Source organism: Nomascus leucogenys, chromosome 23 (assembly GCF_006542625.1).
Source record: "Nomascus leucogenys isolate Asia chromosome 23, Asia_NLE_v1, whole genome shotgun sequence".
Classification (NCBI taxonomy): Eukaryota; Metazoa; Chordata; class Mammalia; order Primates; family Hylobatidae; genus Nomascus; species Nomascus leucogenys.
The window spans coordinates 34,105,554-34,129,842 of NC_044403.1; the positions used below are offsets into that span (position 1 = coordinate 34,105,554).

At 49.8% G+C, this 24,289-nt stretch overlaps 1 protein-coding gene and 1 long non-coding RNA gene across 4 annotated transcripts in view; one reads left to right on the forward strand and one right to left on the reverse strand.

Moving 5' to 3' along the window:
* Positions 1-28: 28 nt before the first annotated feature.
* The window catches only part of SPATC1 (spermatogenesis and centriole associated 1), a 36,465-nt gene continuing 12,204 nt past the window's right edge, over positions 29-24,289 (reverse strand). Inside the window, exons 2-5 of one of the 2 annotated variants that reach the window (XM_030804658.1) lie at positions 6,772-7,326; positions 6,129-6,668; positions 5,865-6,004; positions 30-517 (exon numbers count right to left, since the gene is read on the reverse strand). In XM_030804658.1, the coding sequence (XP_030660518.1) occupies positions 188-517; positions 5,865-6,004; positions 6,129-6,668; positions 6,772-7,326 (1,565 nt within the window). In that variant the 3' untranslated portion in view covers positions 30-187. Of the gene's footprint in view, positions 518-5,864; positions 6,005-6,128; positions 6,669-6,771; positions 7,327-24,289 lie in introns of both variants that reach the window. The other variant, XM_030804659.1, reaches the window with a different exon arrangement.
* On the forward strand, positions 5,230-22,547 carry LOC115832904. 2 transcript variants are annotated; one of them, XR_004028306.1, is made up of 4 exons: positions 5,230-5,457; positions 5,848-6,032; positions 7,986-8,109; positions 22,132-22,547. It is a non-coding gene; the product is annotated as an uncharacterized LOC115832904 (long non-coding RNA). The 2 variants fall into 2 exon arrangements; XR_004028307.1 differs by lacking the exon at positions 22,132-22,547 and adding an exon at positions 9,921-9,960.

A 24,289-nucleotide genomic window follows, 5' to 3' on the forward strand; every position in this document is an offset into this window, starting at 1 on the left:
TGGGCATTGACCTCCAGGGCAGGCAGGGCTGAAGGGGTACGGTGCAGGGGCCCGATGAGCCACCCCAGAGGAGGCAGCACCACCCAGGAGTGCTGGCGCAGTCCCAGCGACCAGTGTCTGTGGGAAGCTTTAATGGCCGTGCACAGGGCTGTGGGGCTGAGCGAGCCTGGACCTCCCAGCTCCAGCGTCACCAGATGAACATGGGCTTGCCATCATCGTGCGCCAGCTGGTTGAGGCAGGAGAGCAGCAGCAGTGCGTCGGTGAGCATGCTAGGGTGCACAGTCTCCACCAGCACACGCTGCAGGAAGTCCACAGTGTAGGAGCCGCCCTCGGACGCCGCCAGCTCCGGGCGCTCTCGCAGGATGCCATAGGCATTCACCAGCTGCTCGGTCAGCGCAGGGTGCACCCGCCCATTATAGCCCAGACTCTGCAGCCTGTTCATGATGCTCACGTAGCGCTGTGTGAGCGTCTGGCACAGCTCCTTGTCCAGCTTGTGGTCACTGGGGTTCAGAGAGGCCTGCGGGGACAGTGGCCATCAGGGACCCTCCCTTGCCACACCTCCACACACAGGCAGGTAAGGGGAAGACCAAGGGGCAGCTGAGGCTGCAAGACGGCCAGGATCCGAGGGGTGTGCGGTGGGGAGGTTCTGTGAGAGACCTCAAGGGTCTAGGACAGGGGAACCCAGTGGGCAGAGCCTGACAGGTCCCCAAGGCCTGATCTGGGCAGGGCAGGTGGCTCTCAAAGCTCCCCAGTGGGGCCTCAGCCACAGGGTGGAAGAGGATGCCCTAACCCTGTCATCTGTTCCACCCACCACCAGGGATTGCAACTGGGCTGAGGCCTCCAGGGACTGAGGACAGGGGGCGTGGCTAGGCATCTGGAGGTGCACAGGGTCCCCGGACCCAGGAGTCTGGGGTCTTTCCCAGGCCTCCTCCTGGCTCCCGGCTCTGCTCCCTTTCAGCGTCTGAAGGCCCCCCCCTTCCTTACCCTGGCCTCCATCCTCAGCACCCTCTAGCCTGCACACCCCCTAGGGGATTCCCTTTCCTCCCCCATCACTGAACTGACAACCCCAGCCAAGTGTTGGCCCCAGAGCTGAGGGGCCTGTCCCCTTCATCTGCCTCCTCCTGGGCCTGGGGCCAGGGCCTGGGAACCAGCACATCTGGGTCAGTTTCCACTCACTTCCTCATGCCCTGTGTCCTCCCACCAGCCAGGCAGTGACTGGGTCCCACCCTAAGGCATGTAATCATGAAGGCAGCCCCTCCCAGCCCGCCTGCCACTGCCCCCTGGATGTGTGACCTGGGCAGTTGTGGGAAGCCTAGTGCCCAGCTCAATGCTCTCTTGGCACCATCCTGAAGTTCTAAGTTTTGAATTATTTTCATTTTGCACTGGGCCCTGCCAATCTTGCAGCCTGTCTCAGGTGCAGCTGCCCCTGCCTCCAGGCTTGGCCCTGCCCGCTCTCTGCACAGGCCCACAGAGCCACGGGTCCGAGGTGGAGTTGGATGGGCTATCCCCTACCCGAGCTCCTCCTGCAGTTTCCGCTGCTCCAAGACTTGGGGGAGGGCCACCCTCCATTGTCCCCCGATCTGTCTCTGCACCCCTCTTCCAGCTACGTCCTACTGTGTCCCAGATGCCTGACGTGGTGGTCCCCAACCTGCAGGGAATACTCTTCCCCACTCCTTGCCCGGACAAGCTGTTCAGGCACCACCCCTCGGGGAAGGCTCCAGGCCGGTCGTGTGCACAGAGTTAATGTGATGCCAACCTCTGCTAGGTGCTCCCAGGGCCTGCGCTCCGCACCCCTGTTGCCTGAGACGTGCCTGGGATGCGCCTGTCTCTCCCCAGCTGGAGATTCTTGGCCCCTGAGCCTTCTAGGCAAACGAGTAATATGCACAGTTGTGGGGTGCAGGAAGGCACCATCGAGGTTCAGTGCAGGAGTAAGGGCCCGTGGACAGCCATGCTCAACGGCTGCTTCTGCATCACACTGGGACTGAGCCTCAGTTTCCCTGCTGGGATGTGAAGGAAATCACAGTGCCACCTGCAGGAGTGTACTGGGGGTTACAGGCGGCGGCCCCAGTGAGCACTGAGCACCAGGTCACGCAGGGGCCCCCACCATGGGGGATGGCAGTGCAGTCACATCTCACAGTGCAGCGAGTTGTGTCTTTTTGTTGTTGTTGTTTTGAGACGGAGGCTCACTCTGTTGCCCAGGCTGGAGAGCAGTGGTTCGATCTCGGGTCACTGCAACCTCCGCCTCCCAGGTTCAAGCAATTCTTCTGCCTCAGCCTCCCAAGTAGCTGGGATTACGGGCATATGCCACCACGCCCGGCTAATGTTTTCGTATTTTTAGTAGAGAAGGGGTTTCATCACATTGGCCAGGCTGGTCTCAAACTCCTGACCTCAGGTGATCTGCCCGCCTCAGCCTCCCACAGGGCTGGGATGACAGGCATGAGCCACCACGCCTGGCTGAGGTGTGTCAGTTGTGTCTTACAAGTATCACCCTGTCTTAAAAATATTCATTCAAGAGCCGGGCGTGGTGCCTCACACCTGTAATTCCAGCACTTTGGGAGGCTGAGGTGGGTGGATCATGAGGTCAGGAGATCGAGACCATCCTGGCGAACACTGTGAAACCCCGTCTTTACTAAAAATACAAAAAAAAAAAAAAATTAGCTGGGCGTGGTGGCGGGCGCCTGTAGTCCCAGCTTCTTGGGAGGCTGAGGCAGGAGAATGGCATGAACCCGTGGCGTGGAGCTTGCAGTGAGCCAAGATCGCGCCACTGCACTCCAGCCCGGGCGACAGAGCAAGACTCCGTCTCAAAAAAAAAAAAAAAATTCCTTCCAGGAATAGAGAAGGCAGGGCCTCCAAGATGCTCAGGTATGAGGCCAGGGTCTGGGTGGGGAGATTTCGAGGCAGGACCACCTTCTCTCTGCTCCCCTGTTCCCAGAGCATGCATCACCTCTATTATCGATGTATTGCTTTATGCATTTACTGAATGCCCGCCCCCAGGAGAGAGTGGATTGACTCAGGACTGCCTGGTGTACACCTGGCTCGATACTAGTCAGGAGTGAGTGGGTGCAGGGAGAAGGCGGCTGTGGACCAGGGAGCAGGTGACAGCAGTTTGGACCAGCGGAAGGTGTGAAGGATGAGAGAAGTGAGCAGCGGGAGAGTCTGTAGGACCCAATGTCAATGGGATGTGGAGGAGTGCACACGTGACCGTGTCCACACTGTCCTCGGAGGCGTGTGCCTGTGCTCAGCACCCAGACCTTTCCTATGCAGCACCCGGGACACTGCCACGTGCTCCACGGCAAGGGAGTGGCAGCAGGTGTCACAGAATCACTGTCTGAACACAGGGCGGGTGCATTACAAATCAATCCAAAGACAGCCAAAAACCCCTGTGAAAGTTGCTGGTATCAAAACAGTTACTTATGTCAGAAAAAAAAAAATGTCAGTAGGCCAGTGTAGTGGCTCACACCTGGAATCCCAGTACTTTGGGAGACCGAGGCAGGTGGATCACTTGAGCCCAGGAGTTCAAGGTTAGTCTGGGCAACACAGTGAGAACTCATCTCTATAAAAAATTTAAGGCCGGGTGAGGCTGAGGCAGGCGGATCACAAGGTCAGGAGTTCAACACCAGCCTGACCAACATGATGAAACCCCATCTCTACTGAAAATACAAAAATTAGCTGAGCGTGGTGATGTGCGCCTGTAATTCCAACTACTTGAGAGGCTGAGGCAGGAGAATCGCTTGAGCCCGGGAGACGGAGGTTGCAGTGAGCCGCGATCGGGCCTCTGCACTCTAGCCTGGGTGACAGAGCAAGACTCTGTCTCCAAAAAAAAAAAAAAAAAAAAATTTAAGGCTGGGCGAGGTGGCTCACGCCTGTAATCCCAGCACTTTTGGAGGCAGAGGCAGGCAGATCACTTGAGGCAGGGAGTTTGAGACTAGCCTGGCCAACATGGCAAAACCCCATCTCTACCAAAAAAATATAAAAATTAGCTGGGTGTGGTGGCGGGTGCCTGTAATTCCAGCTACTCGAGAGGCTGAGGTAGGAGAATTGCTTGAACCCAGGAGGCGGAGGCTGTAGTGAACCGAGATTGTACCACTGCACTCCAGCCTAGGTGACAAGAGCAAGACTCTGTCTCAAAAATAAATAAATAAATAAAAATAAATAAATACGTAAATAAAAATTAGCCAGGTGTGTTGGTGCATGCCTGTAGTCCCAGTTAGCAGGGAGGCTGAGATGGGAGGGCCACTCGAGTGAACCATGATTATGCCACTGCACTCCAGCCTGGGTGACAGAGTGAGACCTCATCTTAAGAAAAATTGCAATCGAGAAAGGCCGTGAAGAGGTCCTCTCGCACACAGGCCTGTAACAGGATTTATCATAAAAACGTCCTCAGGAGTGCAGGATTCCAAGACACTGCTTGCTCAGGGCCACTTGCCTAGCAGTGGCCTTCACCAATGAACAAGGCCACTGCAGTGAGCTTCTGTGACCTCTGAACTTGGTTTCAAGGCAGCTTACATGGATGCCTGTGTCTTTAAAAGCTTGCCTTTCAGGGCCAGGCGCGGTGGCTCACGCCTGTAATCCCTGCACTTTGGGAGGCTGAGGCGGGCAGATCACCTGAGGTTGGGAGTTTGAGACCATCCTGGCCAACATGGAGAAACCCTGTCTCTACTAAAAATACCAAAAAGTTGGCTGGGCGTGGTGGCGCATGCCTGTAATCCCAGCTACTCGGGAGGCTGAGGCAGGAGAATTGCTTGAACCCAGGAGGCAGAGGTTGTGGTAATCCGAGATCACACCATTGCACTCCAGCCTGGGCGACAAGAGCAAAACACTATCTCAAAAAAAAAAAAAAATATATATATAATATATATATATATATATATATAACAACATATATATATATATATATACACACACACATATATATATATATATACACACACATATATATATTAGCTGGGCGTGGTGGTGTAAACCTGTGGTCCCAGCTACTTGAGAGGCTTGAACCCCCAGGAGTTTCATGGTTGCAGTGAGCTAGGATCATGCCACTGTACTCCAGCCTGGGCTGTGTCAAAAAAAGAGGCTGGGGCAGCAGAATTGTTTGAAATGAGAGGCAGAGGTTGCAGTGAGCTGGGTACACTCACTATTGTGTACTTTTTTTTTTTTTTTTTTTTTTCAGGTGGAGTCTTCGTTTGTTGCCCAGGCTGGAGTGTAATGGCTCAATCTCAGCTCACCTTGGGCAGCTGACAGAGCGAGAGTCCATCTGAAAACAAACAAACAAAAACCCACACACACAAAACTAACCCAAGGATGCTTTAACCAGAGGCAAAGCTCCAACCTGGACCCACGCAGCTCACAGTAGCTCCTGCTCAGGCTACACACAGGCCTGCAATCCACAGATAAACACAGCTGGAGAGAAAAAGCGGCCGGGAATGCAGCTGGGCTGTTTTCTCAAGAGAAGCCCAAGTGGTAGGTAGGGATGCAGCCGCCCTCCCTGCCCAGCAGCCACACAGCCCCAACCCAGCTTCCCCGTGCCTTCTACAGCCTGCCACATGCATGGCACAGACGCACACACTCCGGCGTGTTGGCAAAGCATCATCCTCCATGTGCGTCCACAGAGGAGGCCATCCTGGTGGCAAAGGGGGAGAGCTGCCCGACATGCTGAAAGCCCCCACCTTGCCTTCCTCGGAGGGGACCGTGGGCTCCCACTGCCAGACGCCCCAACACCTGCCGGCTGTTGGCACTGAGCAGTCAGCTTCCTCTATCGCAGGGACTCCTCAGGTCCTGGCACGTTTGTCCTGGCCAGAGTGCAGGGTCCCCACGGCCCCTCATGGGCCAGCCTGCCCCCTGTCCCTGCAGGATCCCTGGCCACACACCTGGATGATCTTCTCCGGGATGTTGGAGACAGTGAAGCCGTAGAGCCGCACACGCTCTGGGAAGATGCTGGACAGGATCCTGCGGTCCAGCTGGAAGGCGATCTCACCCACCAGCCTCTCCCAGGCCAGCTGCTTCGACTCTGGGGACACAGGGTCTCGTCAGCCCAGGTGAGAGGGTGAGAGGAGCCGGGCTCAGCAGCCCAGGCAGGCAGCAGGGAGAGGGCCTGGGGGCCCAACCCACGTGGAGCCCGCAGTGTCACTGACCTCGGGGGCTCTCAGGGAACTTGCTGGTCTTGCGGTGGGCCAGCTTCCGTTCCACCTCCATCATGCTCTTCCTCGACGGTTCTGTGGTGCGTGGACCCCGAGAGTCATTGACTGAAGCTGGGGAGGATGAGGTACGAGGTGGGGAGTGGGGGTTGTGTGGAGGACAGTGGGGGGCAGGCAGGTTCCAGGTTGGGGAATTATGCATTCGGGAAGGGGGATGGGGGGCACCCTGGGCGATGTGGGTGGTGCTTGAGGGTGTGTAGCTGGTGGCAACCTGGGGGACAAGGGCAGGGGCAGAGGCAAGGACGGTGACTGTGGGAGAGGTGGTGGGGGGGGTGGGGACAGATGCAGGGACCACTTGTTCCTGGGCGGCACTGGGCTGGGCCTGTGTGTCCGAAGTGTTGAAGGAGAAGGCCGTCTCGGGAGCAGGTGTGCCCATGGCTCCGATAGGGGTGGAGGTCTGGAGGGGTGCGCCTGCAAACGCCATGCTGAGAGGCATTGGGTCCTGGGTCGACCGGGGGGGCCCAGTGGAGAGTGGGACTAGTGATGTGGAGGGGACAGAAATGAAAAGAGGGGGATTAGAGTGAGGTAGGAGGGTTCTGCCCCCCCCACTCTGCCACCCACCACCCACCACACCCGTTACCTTTGGTGGTGGCAGCAGGTACCATGCAAGCTGGGGAGTGGGGCCCAGAGGGGCCTCCGCGGAGTGGCTCAGCCAGCCGCAGCCTTGGGGCCTCTGGCAGGACCACGTTGCTCACGGGGTTGGCCAGCAGGTTCTGAGAGACCCCTAGTGGGGTGGCAGTGGAGCTGAGGAGGGGGCTGCTCAGAGAGACAGCCACCGTGCCCGTCACAGGGGCTATCAGGGGGCTGCTCTGGGACACAGCCACAGGGCCTGCCAGGGGGCTGCTGGGAGGCAGGGGGCCAGTGGAGAGCAGGCCCAGGGAACTGGCCAGTGTGCCCGTTGGGGGCCCCGCCATGGGGCTGGTCAGGAAGCCGGTGAGGGGGCTGCTCTGTGACATGGGTGCTGGGCCGGACAGCAGCCTGGTGAGGGTGCCTGTCAGGGGGCTCATGAGTGAGCCCGGCGTGGCACTGGGCTGCAAGCTGGTTAGCATCTCAGCCAGGGGGGCCAAGGCCATGATCCCCACTTCTTCCAGGACTGGTTCGTTTGCCACTGCTGGGGACGGGGGCAGGAAGACACCTGGGAACATAGAGAAAGCACTGAGACCCCAGGGTAGCCCCTTCAGACCAAGGGGAGGGTGGTCGCAGGCTCTCTCACTGTGGTAGGGCCTGGCCACAGTGCCCATCTGTCCCCGATGAGCTGACTGGTCTGACCTGGCCTCTCTGAGCCTCACTTCTTAGGCAGCCCAGGGTGATGGCCTCTCTGCCTCTGTGGGGAGTCTGTGTCTGCTCAGAGGAGCCTGGGAGTGGCTCCCCAGGGCCTCATCTCCAGCCCTGATTTTTGGGTCAGTTCTCCCAGGCTCACTTCTCTGACCACTTGCCCACTGCCCCCAGCCATGGGGACGTCCCGCTGCCCTTTCCTCAACCATGCCCACCCCTTGCCCAGTAGAGGGTCTCCAAGCAGCTGGACTCTCAGGTCACCAAGTTGGCCCCTCTGTTCTTCGGTGGACGGAAGAGGGCCCAGGCCTCCTGATCACTGTCTTTGTGGTGGGGAATAAGCCCCACCACGTGGGGGCTCCTCAGGGGGTCCGTGCTGCAATGGGCAGAGCCTCGTGTGGCCTGGCACCCTTGCATGGTCCCTGCCCTGTGGGGCTTGCTGTGGCCTAAACAGGGATGCAGTCAGAGCCGGTCACACACCCCGGTCCCAGACACTGCTTTATGCTCTCTCCCTGCCCCTAGGAGCCTGCTTTCCTTGGTCCTGGAGGAGTGCTCCTTTTACTGGCCACTGTTTGGGGGAGAAGCCCCCTGATCCCCTGGGGGTGCAGCTGCTGGCAGGAGTGGTGGGAGTGCAGAGAAGGTTTTTGTGAGTATGCAATTTCATTGAAAACTTCCACTTTTGTTGTTATAAATGCAGTACCTGCTCATTATAGAGAAAGAATGGAAATACAGAAAAAAAAGATGAAAAGCCACAGATAGTTCCATCACCCCACAGTTAGTCTCTATTGAGGAGCCGCTTGTTGCCTTGGAGACCTTCTCTACCATGTGTATATAGATCAGGAGTTGGCAAGCATTTTCTGTGAAGGTCTGGAGGTAAATACTTCCACCTTTGCCGGCTATATGGTCTCTGTTGCAACCGCTCAAGCCTGCCGTTGCCTTGAGAAGGCAGCCACAGGCAACCCGGAGGTGAATGAGGGAGGGTGTATGGCAATAAACCTTTATAGATGAATACTACATTTTGGATTTCATGTGTCACGTAATAGTAGTCTTCTTTTAACCATTTAAAAATGTACAATTCAACCGCTTGAGCCCAGGAGTTCCAGACCGGCCTGCTCAACGTGGAGAGACCCTGTCTCTACAAAAAACACAAAAATTAGCCAGGCATGGTGGCATGAACCTGTAGCCCCAGTCACTTGGGAGGCTGAGGTGGGAGGATCATTTGAGCCTGGGAGGTTGAGGCTGTAGTGAGCCATGATTGCACCATGATCATGCCACTGCACTCCAGCCTAGGTAACAGAGTGAGACCCCCATCTCAAAATAATAATTTTAAAGAAGTAAAATTCATGTTTCTTTTTTTTTTTTTTTGAGACAGAGTCTCGCTCTGTTGCCCAGGCTGGAGTGCAGTGGCACAATCTCAGCTCACTGCAACCTCTGCCTCCCGGGTTCAAGCAATTCTCCTGCCCCAGCCTCCTGAGTAGCTGGGACTACAGGTGTGCGCCACCACGCCCAGCTAATTTTTGTATTTTTAGTAGAGACGACGTTTCACCATGTTGACCAGGATGGTCTTGATGTCTTGACCTCGTGATCTGCCTGCCTTGGCCTCCCAAAGTGCTGGGATTATAGGCGTGAGCCACCGTGCCTGGCCGTAAAATTCATTCTTAACAGGCTGTGTACAAAGGTGGTGGTGGCATAGATCACATGTCCTTTTGTACTTTGCCTTTTCTCACGGGACCCACACCATGGCAGCTCTGGCATCATGATTCTTTGCGAATGACACTATTGTAGCTGCAGAGGCCTCATCTTACGGACATGCTGTTTTTTTACCGAGCTTATCTCAGTGATTGGGCATTTAAATTGATTCCCGTGTTCCGCATGACAAAAGCCCTATGACGTAAGTCTTGATAATTGATTTTTTTCCTGGAAATAGACATTTTAGAGGCTTCCTCAGAAGTGTTGTGATGTTCCCCAGGAAGTCTCTCGGTGCACTACTTCTATCTCTTCAGAGCTAATCCTCTGTGATATGTGGTGAGATGTTCTGCCACTTTATTTGCCTTTTGAATTCTAAGTTCTGGGCTGGGTGTGGTGGTTCATGCCTGTAATCCTAGCACTTTGGGAGGCTGAGATGGGCAGATCGCTTGAGCTCAGGAGTTTGAGACCAGCCTGGGCAACATGGTGAAACTCCGTCTCTACAAAAAATCCAAAAATTAGCCGGGTATGGTGGCGTGCGCCTATAGTCCCAGCTACTTGGGAGGCTGAGGTGGGAGGATCACCTGATCCCAGGAGGTCGGGGCTGTGGTGAGCCGTGATCGTGCTACTGCACTCCAGTCTGAGTGACAGCATGAGATCCTGTCTCATAAAAACCCAAAAACTTCTAAGTTCCCCTTTCCAAACAAATAAATCAAAATTGCACAATCCAATCAACTGCTCTTTTACTTATGTATTTATTTTTATTTTTAGAGATGGGAATCTAACTCTGTCGCCCAAGCTGGTCTCAGACTCCTCAAGCAGTCCTCCTGCCTCAGCTTCCTAAAGTGATGGGATTATAGTTGTGAGCCACCACTCCCAGCCTGGCCTTTTATGATTTCTTTTTTTGACTTTTTAGGAAATTTTGTTTTAGGACCCAGGAGACAATAAAGCTTGCAGGCCAAAGGCAAGCAGTCCATGGAGAGGACAGACTTGAAGGAGAGGGAGCACAGAGTGGGGCAGACAGGAGGGATGGGCTGCATGTGTGAGGTGGAGGATGGAGCTCAGAGTGCGGCTGTCTGTCCTGCTTGGCCTCCATTTCCTTAGAAGAGCCCAGGGTCTGGGTGATGTGGGAAAGGACCACTTGGGGGCAACATCTCCAGGATGGCTGGGGAGAGGCAGTCAGGGGCCACTGTCCCTACACAGCCAGGGCAGCCTAAGGAGCGCCGGTGGTCCTAATGTTTGAAGCAGCCAGGTCAGGCGAGAAGACAGGACAAATGTTTCCTCTTGCCGCCTGCTCTGGGAAGATGACCGCTGTGGAGGGACCAGCCGGTCAGGGCTGAGAGGGAGCACAGCACTGGACAGGCCGTGGCCTCGTCCCCAGAGGGAAATGGCCCAGTCTGTTTTTCAACCAAGTTGGATTCCAGGCAGAACCATCACGTAGCACACAGAAGGTAACCGAGGGAGCAATTCACAGAAAGTCTAACACCAAAATGTATAAAGCAGAAGCCACGGGGACTCCCAGGAGGCACTGGAGTGGTAGCTTTGTCAAGGTCCAGGACAGAAGGAACAATGGTGCAGACACAGATGGTGGAATTACAAAGCCAGTCTACTGTCTAATGTGCTGCTGCACACTGAGAGGGTGGTGTGGCTGCCGTGAGCTGGATGCTATTGGTACCCTCTACCCCTCACCCAAATACAGTAAGTGCTACCCACTTTCTTCCCATGCTGCCCTCATGCTTCCAGGAATGAGGGCTCCAGGGAAGGCCAAGTACAGATCAGAGACAGAAGAATGTGGACAGAGTTGATGGGGGAGGGCAGGCGGGCCTGGGGAGGAGGGCCTGTGAGAGCAGGGGGCAGATGCCAGGCCTCAGAAAGACTCATCCTGTTTGTCTGTTAATGATAAAACCTGGCACAACCAACCACTGAAAAATTGTTCAGCAAATCATGAAATGTTCAAATGTATAATAGCTTGATGTGAAATAATTTACAGTACTATTTGTAAAGAAAATATGAGAACACAATGAAATGCTTATAGTAAATATTAAAATTGTAACATTAAGTGTAGAAATGTGGATTAGAAGCTGAGAGTTGCCAGGCGCGGTGTTTCATGCCTGTAATCCCAGCACGTTGGGAGGCCGAGGCAGGTGGATCAGGAGGTCAGGAGATCAAGACCACCTTGGCCAACATGGTGAAACCCCGTCTCTACTAAAAATACAAAAAATTAGCCAGGCATGGTGGTGCGTGCCTGTAGTCCCAGCTACTCAGGAGGCTGGGGCAGGAGAATTGCTTGAACCCTAGAGGCGGAGGTTGCAGTGAGCCGAGATCGTGCCATTGCACTCTAGCCTGGCGACAGAGTGAGGCTCCGTCTAAAAATAAATAAATAAATAAATAAATAAATAAATAAATAAATAAATAAATAAAAGCTGAGAGTTGCATTCTCCACTCTGAAAAAGAGGTGGGTAAATACTCCCCATGGGTCTGGTGGTGACTTTTAAGGGGTGTATGTGAATGTCAAGTTAATTATTTTCTTCTTTATATTTTCGTGTACTTTCTAAAATTTTCACAATATGAGTATGTATTTTAAAAAACAAACTTTATGAAGAAAAGTGTTTTCTAAAAAAAAAAAAAAAAAAAAAAAAAATGCATTTCTGCCTGGTTTTGTCTTGAGACCAGGAGGGGCCACAGCCCTGCTCACACTTAGCAAACAAAGCCAGGCCCTTATAGGCAAGGCTGGTCCAGGGGCAGCCCAGCCTCATGTGGAGAGGGGTCTGTGCTTCCTTCCCGGCCTGTGCCATGGAGGCCCGTGCGTGCCCGTGTTTGTGGCACCTTTGGCTTCCCTGTCCTCCGGCACTTCCTCTACAATGTGCACCTTCCCAGGAGCCCTCCTGCCTTCCCTGGCCAATGCTGGGCCTTTGTGGTCAACTGGGCAGGGCCCTGTAAATAGGCCAACTGCAGAAGAGAGAGGGGAAGAACTCAGATTGATAGAAGTAAAGCTTAGGCCCTGAAAAATAGGAGATTTTCAAACCCAAGTGGCCTGGCTGCATCCCGCCAGCACAAATGCAACCTCAGCTCTTTCACGTAGAGCAGAGAGCCCAAGGACTACCTCCCTATCAGGACTCCTTGGCCTCTCCTTCCTTTTCAGATGGGATTTGCCTGCCAGTGCTGAACAGTGATGTGGTCCCCTCTCCCAAGTCCCTGTGCCTCTGCTGGTGGTGATTCCCAACATATTTCAGCATGGACTGAGAAAAGCCAATGTTAGCATAAAACCAAACCCCAGATGAGGCACTGGACACGCAAAGTCACTGAGGCCAGTGCATGCCACCCACACCAGTCTGCAGGGCCAGTCACATCTGCTTTCACTGCCCATGGGTAAGGATGTGTGTGCTGCATTTGTCTTTCCCTTTGAACTCAAACTAGCCAGACAGGTAGCAGCTGAAAATGGAGGATTAGAGAGCTCCACAATTTCAGCCCTCCACCAAAGCCACAATTAAGCTGGCAAAAATGATCAGAGTAAACTTTTTTTGGGTCTCCAGAATCTAATAAAAATCTTACAATAACCAGGGGAATGCTTAATGAAGCTACTAAATTTTGGGAGGAAAACATAGGCATTTTAACTTTTCTTTCTTTCTTTTTTTTTCTTCTGAGATGGAGTCTCGCTCTTGTTGCCCAGGCTGGAGTGCAATAGCACTATCTCAGCTCACTGCAACCTCCTCCTCCTGGGTTCAAACGATTCTCCAGCCTCAGCCTCCCAAATAGCTGGGTTTACAGGTGCGTGCCACCATGCCCAGCTAACTTTTTTGTATTTTTAGTAGAGACAGAGTTTCACCATGTTGGCCAGGCTGGTCTCAAACTCCTGACCTCAGGTGATCTGCCTGCCATGGTCTCTCAAAGTGCTGGGATAACAGGCGTGAGCCACTGTGCACAGACTAACTTTTCTTTCATGCCGTGTAATTTTTTTTTTTTTTTTTTTTTTTTGCTGTTTGTTGAAAACTGGACATTTGAAATATTATAGTTTGGTAACCCTGGAAATGAGATTCACCTCCTCCCCAGGCTTTGTTGTTGCTGCTTTTTGTGGGTTGTAGTTGGTTGTTGTTTAGTGACTTTTCTAAACTACTTTTATAAAGACTGTATTCTTTGTTGTGTGTGCTCATGGAAATCCCTGTCTGTGCATATGACACACAGAAGTCACTATCCTCACAGACACCTAATATCTCCCACTCTTTGGATCAGTGATGGCCATAAGGTTGTTGGTCTGCCTTCCTGGTGTGGCTTGCTGGCATGAGGGGGAGCAATATGGCAATATGGACAAAAAATACAATATTTTACAGAAAACAGTTTAGAAAAATCACTAAACAAACAAGTATGCCCATAACAAGCAGCAACAAACCCTGGGGAGGGAGGAATAATCTCATTTCCAGAGTCACCACATTATAATATTTAAAATGTCTAGTTTTCAAAAAGCTAAAAAGCATTCAAAAGGCCAGGTGGGGTGGCTCAGGCCTGTAATTCCAGCACTTTGGGAGGCTGAGGCAGGTGGATCATGAGGTCAAGAGATTGAGACCATCCTGGCTAACATGGTGAAACCCCGTCTCTACTAAAAATACAAAAATTAGCTGGGTGCGGTGGCGGGCACCTTTAGTCCCAGCTACTCAGAAGGCTGAGGCAGGAAAATGGCGTGAACCCAAGAGGCAGAGATTGCAGTGAGCCAAGATCGTGCCACTGCACTCCAGCCTGGGTGACAGAGCAAGACTCCATCTCAGAAAATAAAATAAAATAATAAAAAATACCATAACTAAAATGAAAAATTCACGAGAGGGATTCAACCGATCTGGGCAGGCAGAAGAATGAATCAGCAAACTTGAAACTAAGTCCATAGAGATAATCCAGTTTCAGGAATAGAAAGAAAAATGAATAGAGCCTAAGGGACCTCTGGGACACCATCAAGCATAGCAACATACTCTAATAGAAGTCCTGGAAGGAGAAAGAGGATAAAGAGAAAGGAGCAGAAAAAAAATATATTTGAAGAAATCCACCAGGCATGGTGGCTTACACCTGTAATCTCAGCACTGTGGAAGGCCAAGGTGGGCAGATCACCTGAGCCCAGGAGTTCAAGACCAGTCTGGGCAACATGGCCAAAACCTGTCTCTACCAAAAATACAAAAAATTAGCCGGACATGATGGCACATGCCTGTGGTCCTAGCTACTCAGGAAGCTGAGGCGGGAGAATTGCTTGAGCCTGGGAGGTGGAGGTTGCAGTGAGCCAAGATCATGCCACTGCATGATAGGTGACAGAGTGAGACCCTGTCTCCAGGAAAAAAAAAAAAAAAGGAAAAAAAAGAAAAAGAAAAAATAGTTGAAGAAATAATGTCTGAAAATTTTCTAAATTTAGTGAAAGACATGGATCCACATATCAAAGAAACTCAATGAACTCCAAGTAGAATAAACTTACAGAGATTTTCACTGAGATACATTACAATCAGACAGTTGAAAGACAGAATCTTTGAGGCCAGAGGATCGCTTGAGGCCAGGAGTTCAAGACCAGCAAGGGCAATATAGTGAGACCCTATTTCTCTAAAAAAAAAAAAAAAAAAAAAAGAATCTTGATAGCAGCAAGAGAGAAGTGACTCATCATGTACAAGGGATCCTCTATAAGATTAACAGCAAAATTTTCATCAGAAACTATGAAGGCCAGAAGGTAGTGGTTTGACATATTTAAGCTGCTGAAAGTAAAAAGATCACAGAAGAATTCTATATTCCATAAAACTATCCTTCAAAGATGAAGGAGGAATTAAGACATTCCCAGATAAACAAAAGCTAAGGGGATTTATTGCCAGTAGACCTGCCCACAAGAAATACTAAAGGGAGTCCTTTAGGCTGAAATGAAAGGAAACTAGACAGTAACTAGAAGCCATATGAAAAAATAACACCAATAGAGGTAACTACATATGCTGATGTCAAAGCCAGTATTACTGTATTTTTGGTTTGTATCTCCCATTTTTCCTATATGACTTAAAAGACAAATGTATAAAACTGATTATAAATCTATGCTAATGTGCACATACTGTATAAAGATGTAACTTGTGACAATAATAACATAAAGGGGGAGGACAGGGTTATATATTATTTATATACTGTATGTATGTTTTGCATACTATTAAAGCTAAGTTGCTATTAATTTGAACTAGACTGTTATAAATTTAAGATGTTTATTGTGACCCCCAGGGTAACCACTAAGAAAATAACTTTAAAATGTACAGGAAAAAAAAGTAGGAGAAGGAATCAAAATGATACACTAGAAAAAATTAATTAAACACAGAAGACAATAAAAGATACATTGAGGGGGAAAAAAGACATAAGACATGCAGAAAATAAACAGCAGGCCAGGCATGGTGGCTCATGCCTGTAATCACAGCACTTTGGGAGGCTGAGGCGGGTGGATCACCTGACGTCAGGAGTTCAAGACCAGCCTAGCCAACATGGTGAAATCCAGTCTCTACTAAAAATATAAAAATTAGCCGGGCATGGTGGCTGACTCCTGTAATCCCAACTACTCAGGAGGCTGAAGCAGGAGAATTGCTTGAACCCAGGAGGCGGAGGCTGCAGTGAGCTGAGACGTGCCACTGCACTCCAGCCTGGGTGAAAGAGTGAGACCCTGTCTCAATAAATACATACATACATACATACATACATACATACATACATACATACACAGCAATGTGACAGAAATAGTGCTTTCTTATCAGGAATTCCTTTAAATAGATTAAAATATGCAGTCAAAAGGTAAGAGATTGGCAGAATGGATAAAACAGTCAACCAAAAAGCACTCCCATGTTCCTATTATATGCTGCCTAAAAGAGACTCACTTTAGATCGAAAGACACACATAGGTTGAAAATGAAGGGGTAAAAAAAGATATTCCATGCAAATAGTAACCAAAAGAGCGCTGGGTGGCTATACTGATATCAGACAAAATAGACTTTAAATCAAAAGTTATTACAAAAGGCAAAGAAGAACATTATACATTAATAAAAGTTTCAGTACAATAAAATGTAACAGTTATTAACATTCATGCACTTAATAACAGATCCTCAAAATATATAAAGCAGAAATTGACAGAATCAAAGTCAGCAATAGACAGTTCTACAATAATAGTTGGACACCCCACTTTCGGTAGTGGATAGAACTAGACAGAAGATCAGTAAGGAAACAGAGAACTCAAACCTTTCTGTAAACCAACTAGCTCTAATGGACATATACAAAACATTTCCATCCAACAACAGTAGAATATACATTATTCTCAAGTGCACATGAAACATTCTCCAGGATGGATCACGAAAAAAGGTCTCTAAGTTTTAAAATACTGAAATCATATAAAGTATCTTCTCTGACCATAAGAATGAGGCTAGAAATCAATAACAGATGGAAATCTGTAAAATTCACAACTGTGGAAATTAAGCAACACACTCTTTATTTTTATTTTTATTTTTTTTGAGACGGAGTTTTGCTCTTGTTGCCCAGGCTGGAGTACAATGGTGCGCTCTCAGCTCACTGCAACCTACACCTCCCAGGTTCAAGTGATTCTCCTGCCTCAGCCTCCCGAGTAGGTGGGATTACAGGCATGCGCCACCACGCCCAGCTAACTTTTTTGTATTTTTAGTAGAGACAGGGTTTCTCCGTGTTGGTCAGGCTGATCTCGAACTCCTGATTTCAGGTGATCCACCTGCCTCGGCCACCCAAAGTGCTGGGATTACAGGTGTGAGCCACCGCACCTGGCCAACACACTCTTAAATAACCAACAGCTCAAATAAATCATAAGATAAGTTAGCAAATACTTTGATACAAGTGAAAATGAAAATGCAGCATGGTCAGTTGTGGTGACTCACACCTGTAATCCCAGCACTGGAGGAGGTCGAGGTGGGTGGATCACTTGAGGTCAGGAGTTTGAGGCCAGCCTGGCCAACATGGTGAAATCCTGTCTCTACCAAAAAATACAAAAATTAGCTGAGTATGGTGGCGCACACCTGCAGTCCCAGAGACTCGGGAGGCTGAGGCGGGAGGATCACTTGAATCTGGGAGCATGTGGCTACAGTGAGCAGTGATTGCACCACTGTACTCCAGCCTGGGCGACAGAGCAAGACTCTATCTAAAAAAAAAAAAAAAAAAAAAAAAAAAAAATCAATTGTATTTGTATACACTTGCAATAAACTAATAATTATATCAAGAAAACAACATCAAAAAGAATGTTAGGAATAAACAACAAAATAAATGTAAAACTTACCCTCTGTAAACTACAAACGTTGAAAGAAATTAAAGAAGATATAAATAAATGGGAAAACAACCCATGTTCGTGGATTAGAAGACAACATTGTAAAGAGAGCAATACTTCCTGAATTGATATACACATTTAGTGCCATCCCTCTCAGAATCCCAGCTGACCTCTTTGTAGAAATTGACAAGCATATCCTAAAATTTACATGGAGTTATAAAGGACTCAGTGTGGCCAAAGTGATATTGAAAAAGAAAAAGTTGGCCTGGTGTGGTGGCTCACGCCTATAATCCCAGCACTTTGGGAGGCCGAGGTGGGCGGATCATAAGGTCAGGAGATCAAGACCATCCTGGCTAACAGGGTGAAACCCCGTCTCTACTAAAAGTACAAAAAATTAGCTAGGCGTGGTGGCAGTCGCCTGTAGTCCCAGCTACTTGGGAGGCTGAGGCAGGAGAATGGTGTGAACCCAGGAGATGGAGCTTGCAGTGAGCCGAGATCGCACCACTGCACTCCAGCTTAGGCAACAGTGCAAAAAAAAAAAAAAAAAAGAAAAAAGAAAAAAGAAAAAGTTGGAGGACTCACTTCTGGATTTCAAAACTTACTACAAAGCTAGGTAATCTTAGTGGCACTGGCATAAGGACAGACATATAGATCAATGAGATAGCCTGGGAGTCCAGAAATAAATGGAGTCTCACTCTGTCACCCAGGCTGGAGTGCAGTGGTGCGATCTCTGGTCACTGCAACCTCTGCCTCCCAGGTTCAAGTGATTCTCCTGCCTCAGCCTCCTGAGTAGCTGGGATTACAGGCACACACCACACTTGTCAGATTTTTGTATTTTTAGTAGAGATAGGGTTTCAACATGTTGCCCACGCTGGTCTCAGAACTCCTGACCTCAACTGATCTGCCCAACTCGGCCTCCCAAAGTGCTGGGATTACAGGCGTGAGCTACCGTGCCTGGTCCTGTACCAACTGATTTTTGGCAAGTGTGCAAAGACAATTCAATGGGAGAAAATCTTTTTTTTTAGTTCTGGGGTACATGTGTAGGATGTGCAGGTTTGTTACATAGGTAAATGTGTGCCACAGTGGTTTGCTGTACCAATCAACACATCACCTAAGTATTAAGCCCAGCATACATTAGCTATTTTTCCTGATGCTCTCCCTCCCACAACCCCTCCGACAGGCCACAGTGTGTGTTGCTGTCCTCCCTGTGTCCATGTGTTCTCATTGTTGAGCTCCCATTTATGAGTGAGAACATGCAGTGTTTGGCTTTCCTGTTCCTGGGTTAGTTTGCTGAGGATAATGGCTTCTAGCTCCATCCATGTCCCTGCAAAGGACATGATCTTATCCCTTTTTATGGCATAATATTCCATGGTATATATGTACCACATTTTCTTTATCCAGTCTATCATTGGTGGGCATTTGGGTTGATTCCATGTCTCTGCTATTGTGAATGGTGCTGCAATGAATATATGCGTGCATGAATTCTTCGTAATAGAATGATTTATATTCCTTTATATCCAGTAATAGGATTGCTGGGTCAAATGGTATTTCATTTTCTAGGTCTTTGATGAATTGCCACACTCCCTTCCACAATAGTTGAACTAGTTTACATTCCCACCAACGGTGTAAAAGTATTCCTATTTCTCCACAGCCTTGTCAGCATCTGTTTTTTCTTGACTTTTTAATAATTGCCATTATGACTGGTGTGAGATGGTATCTCATTGTGGTTTTGATTTTCATTTCTCTAATAACCAGTGATAATGAGCTTTTTTTCATATGTTTGTTGGCTGCTTAAATGTTTTCTTTTGAGAAGCGTCTGTTCATGTCCTTTGCCCACTTTTTAATGGTTTTTTTTTCTTGTAAATTTGTTTAAGTTCCTTGTAGACTCTGGATATTAGACCTTTGTCAGATGGATAGGTTGCAAAAATTTTCTCCCATTCTATAGGTTGTCTGTTTGCTCTGATGATAGTTTCTTTTGCTGTGCAGAAGCTCTTTAGTTTAATTAGATCTCATTTGTCAATTTTTGCTTTTGTTGCAATTGCTTTTGAAGTTTCTGTCATGAAATCTTTTGTCTGTGCCTATGTCCTGAATGGCATTGCCTAGATTTTCTTCTAGAGTTTTTATAGTTTTGGGTTTTACATTTAAGTATTTAATCCATCTTGAGTTAATTTTTGTATAAGGTTTAAGGGGTCCAGTTTCAATTGATAAAATAATCTTTTTTTTTTTTTCTTTTTGATGGAGTCTCGCTCTGTCACCCATGCTGGAGTGCAGTGCCACCATCTTGGCTCACTGCAAGCTCTGCCTCCCAGGTTCAAGTGATTCTCCTGCCTCAGCCTCCCGAGTAGCTGGGATTATAGGTGTGTGCCACCACGCCCAGTTAATTTTTGTAGTTTTAGTAGAAATGGGGTTTCACCATGTTGGCCAGGCTGGTCTCGAACTCCTGACCTCAAGTGATCTGCCTGTCTTGGCCTCCCAAATTTCTGGGATTACAGGCATGAGCTACTGTGCCCGGCCTGAGAAAATAATCTTTTTAACAAATGGTGCTGGTATAACTGGATATCCACGTTACAAAAGAATGATGTTAGACCCCTACTTCACACCATATACAAAAGTTAAATCAGAATGGAGTAAAGGCCTAAATGTAAGAGCTAAAACTATAGAACTCTTAGAATAAAACTTAGGATGAAACTGCATGACCTTGGATTTGGCAGTGGATTCTGAGCTATAACACCTAAAGCATGAACACAAGAGAAAAAATAGATAAATTGGACTTCATCAAAATCAAAAGCTTCTATGTTTCAAAGACATTATTAAGAAAGTGAAAAGACAACCCAAACAATTGGAGAAAATATTTGCAAGTGATATATTTGAGGAGTGACTATATCCAGTGTATATAAAGAATCTTACAAGTCAACAATAAGAAGACAGCCCAATTTAAAAATGAGCAATGGGCTGGGCAGGATGGCTCGTGCCTAAAATCCCACCACTTTGGGATGCCGGGGTGGCAGGATCACTTGAGTCCAGGAGTTTAAGACAAACCTGGGCAACATAGTGAGACCTTGTCTCTATTTTTATACAGAAATTAAAAAATAGGCTGGGCGCAGTGGCTCACGCCTGTAATCCTAGCATTTTGGGAGGCCGGGGCAGGCGGATCATGGGGTCAGGAGATCAAGACCATCCCGGCTAACAGGGTGAAACCCCTTCTCTACTAAAAATACAAAAAAAAAAAAAAAAAGAAAGAAATTAGCCGGGCATGGTGGTGGGCGCCTGTAGTCTCAGCTATTCGGGAGGCTGAGGCAGGAGAATAGCATGAACCTGGGAGGTGGAGCTTGCAGTGAGCCAAGATCGCGCCACTGCACTCTCTAGCCTGGGCAACAGAGCAAGACTCCATCTCAAAAAAAAAAAAAAGAAATTAAAAAAATAAAAATGGGCAATGGATCTAAATAGATATTTCTCAAAGATATACAAATAAGCACACCTAAAGATATACCAATAAGCACACCTAAAGAAGCTCAACATCATTTGTCATCAGGGAAATACAAATCAAAACCGCATTGTAATATCACTTCACACCCACTAGGATGGTTATAATTTTAAAAAATCAGATGATAACACATATTGGCAAGGATTTGGAGAAATTGGAACACTCATACGTTTCTGGTGGGCATGTGAAATGGTGCAGTGGCTTTGAAAAACAATCTGGCAGTTCCTTAAACAGTTGAACATAGAGTTACCATATTACCCAGTAATTCTACTCCTAGATATATCGAAGAGAAATGAAAACGTCTGCACAAAATCTGTACATGAATGTTCATAGCGGCATTATTCATAATAGCCCAAAGGAGGAAACAACCCAAATGTCCACCAACTAATGAATGAATAAACAAAATGTAGTATAGCCATACACTGGAATAGTATTCAGCCATAAAGGCGAAACGAAACAAAAAACCCTAACTGTAGCCAGGAGTACTGATTCATGCTACCGCATGGAAGAACCTTGAAAACATTATGCTTAGTGAAAGAAGTCAGTCACAAAAGACCGCATACGTGATTCCATGCTTATGGAATGTTGAGAATGGGCAAATTCATACAAACAGAAAGTAGATTAGTGATTGCTTAGAGCTGGGGAGGGGGTGGTGAGAGGGTAGGGGTGTGATAGTTAAAGGGGATGAGGTTTCTTTTTGGGGTGATGAAAGTGTTCTAAAATTGACTGTGGTAATGTTTGTTCATACCTGTGATTATACTAAAAACCACTGAATTATGCACTTTAAATGGGTGAATTGTATGGTTATATGAATTACATCTCAGTGAAGCTGTCATTTGAAAAAGATTCATTGGGGTCACAGGCATTTATTGTGGCAGAAAAGGCACATTTATGGTTCAGGGGCCAATCTAGTGCATACCTGGGAGGCATTACAGGCTCTGCAGGCACAGACCATGAGGAGTATATGCCCTGCTCACACTGGGATGGCCTCAGTCTACGACCCATCAGAATCACTGATGAGATCTCAGCAGCTGCCTTACCAAGGTCCCTGGTCAGGAGACAGGGGTTTGGGTTCACGACTGCAGGATGCCATGGGTGGAGGGAGAGTCCTCAGCTAACAGACACCCACTGTTAGCTTGTGTTTAAGAGATTTCAGTCCCATCGCGTGATATTCCAATGCAATATGTACAAGTGATTTCTTAACCTTTTGATAATTGTGTTTAATTTATTTAGAATTGTGAGTTGAAAATCTTAGGCTCCAGTACAAGCACCTTGAAAAGAACTTGAAGAGAACATTGAAGAGGACTTCAGATTCACTGCATTTATATGATTATTTAATTATTTAGGTCTCTCAGCAAGGTTTGTTACATCAAACAATTGAAGTTAAAAAGAAAAGCAAAAGCTAGACCCCTGGCCTCATGACTGTAATCCCAGCACGTTGAGAGGTCAAGATGGGAGGATCACTTAAGCCAAGGGGAGGATTGTGAGGGGAGAAGGTCCCGAAGGAAGAGAGTCCTGAAGGGAGAGGGTGCTAAGGGGAGAGGGCCCTGAGGGGAAAGGGTCCTGAGGTGAAATGATCCTGAGAGGAGAGGGTCCTCAGGGAAAAGAATCCTCAAAGAAGAGGGTCCTGAGGGAAGAGGTTCCTCAGGGGAGAAGGTAGGTCCTGAGGGGAGACGGTCCTAGGGGGAGACGGTCCTAGGGGGAGAGGGTCCTGAGGTGAGATGGTCCTGAGAGGAGAGGGTCCTCAGGAAAAAGGGTCCTGAGCGGGGAGGCTGCTGAGGGGGGGAGGGTCCTGAGGGAAGAGGGTTCGGAAATGAGAGGCTCCTGAGGGAAGAGGATCTTGAAGGAAGAGGGTCCTGAGGAGAGAGGGTGGGTCATGAGGGGAGAGGGTCCTAGGGAGGGACTGAGGTGGGGGGTCCTGAGGAAGGTCCAGGGAAGAGTTCTCAGGAAGAGGGTCCTGAGGGAAGAGGGTCCTCAGGGAGAGGGTGCTGAGGGGAGAGGGTAGGTCTGAGGGGAGAGGGTCTGAGGGAAGGAGAGTTTCAGGGAGAGGGTCGTCAGGGAAGAGGGTCTTCAGGGAAAGGGTCCTGAGAGAAAAGTTTCCTGAGGAGAGAGGGTCTTGAGAGGAGAGGGTCATGAGGGGGAAGGTCCTGAGGGGACAAGTTCTTCAGGAGAGCGGGTTCTGAGGGAAGAGGGTCCTTAGGGAAAGGGTTCTGAGGGAAAAGAGTTTTGAGGGGAGAGGGTCCTGACGGAAGGGGGTCTTGAGGGGAGAGGATCCCAAGGGGGATCCTGAGGGGAGTTTCAAGTGGAGAGGTCCTGAGGGAAGAGGATCCGGAGGGAAGAGGGTCTAAGGGAAGAGGGTCCTGAGGGGAGAGGGTCCTGAGGGGAGGGGGTCTGAGGGGAGAGGGTCTGAGGGGAGAGGATCCGGAGGGAAGAGGGTCCTAAGGGAAGAGGGTCTGAGGGAGAGGGTCCTGAGGGGAGGGGTCCTGAGGGGGAGAGGGGGTCCTGAGGAAGAGGGTCCTGAGGGAAGGGGTCCTGAGGGAAGGGGTCCTGAGGGAGGGGGTCCTGAGGGAGAGGGGTCCTGGAGGGAGGGGGTCCGAGGGGGGGGGGGAGGGGGTCCTGAGGGGGGGGGGGGGGGGAGGGGGGGGTCCTGGAGGGAAGGGGGTCCTGAGGGGAGGGGGTCCTGAGGGGAGGGGTCCTGAGGGAGGGGTCTGAGGGGAGGGGGTCCTGAGGGGAGGGGTCCTGAGGGGAGGGGTCCTGAGGGAGGGCTGAGGGAGGGGTCCTGAGGGAGGGGCTCTGAGGGAGGGGGTCTGAGGGGAGGGGCTCCTGAGGGGAGGGGTTCCTGAGGGGAGGGGTCCTGAGGGAGGGCTCCTGAGGGGAGGGGGTCCTGAGGGGAGGGGTCCTGAGGGGAGGGGGTCCTGAGGGAAGAGGGTCCTGAGGGAAGAGGGTCCTGAGGGGAGAGGGTCTGAGGGAAGGGGGTCCTGAGGGAGGGGGTCTGAGGGAAGGGGTCCTGAGGGAAGAGGGTCATGAGGGAAGAGGGTCCTGAGGGGAAGGGGTCCTGAGGGAAGAGGGTCTGAGGGGGGGGTCCTGAGGGGAGAGGGTCTGAGGGGAGGGGTCTGAGGGAGGGGTCCGAGGGGAGAGGGTCCTGAGGGAAGAGGGTGTGAGGGGAGGGGGCGGGGAAGAGGGTCTGAGGGAAGGGTCCTGAGGGGAGAGGTCCGAGGGGAGGGGGTCCTGAGGGAAGAGGGTCCTGAGGGAGGGGGTCCTGAGGGGAGGGGGTCGAGGGGAGAGGGTCTGAGGGAAGGGGTCTGGGGGAGGGGGTCCTGAGGGGAGAGGGTCCTGAGGGAAGGGGTCCGAGGGAAGGGGGTCCTGAGGGAAGAGGGTCCTGAGGGGGGGG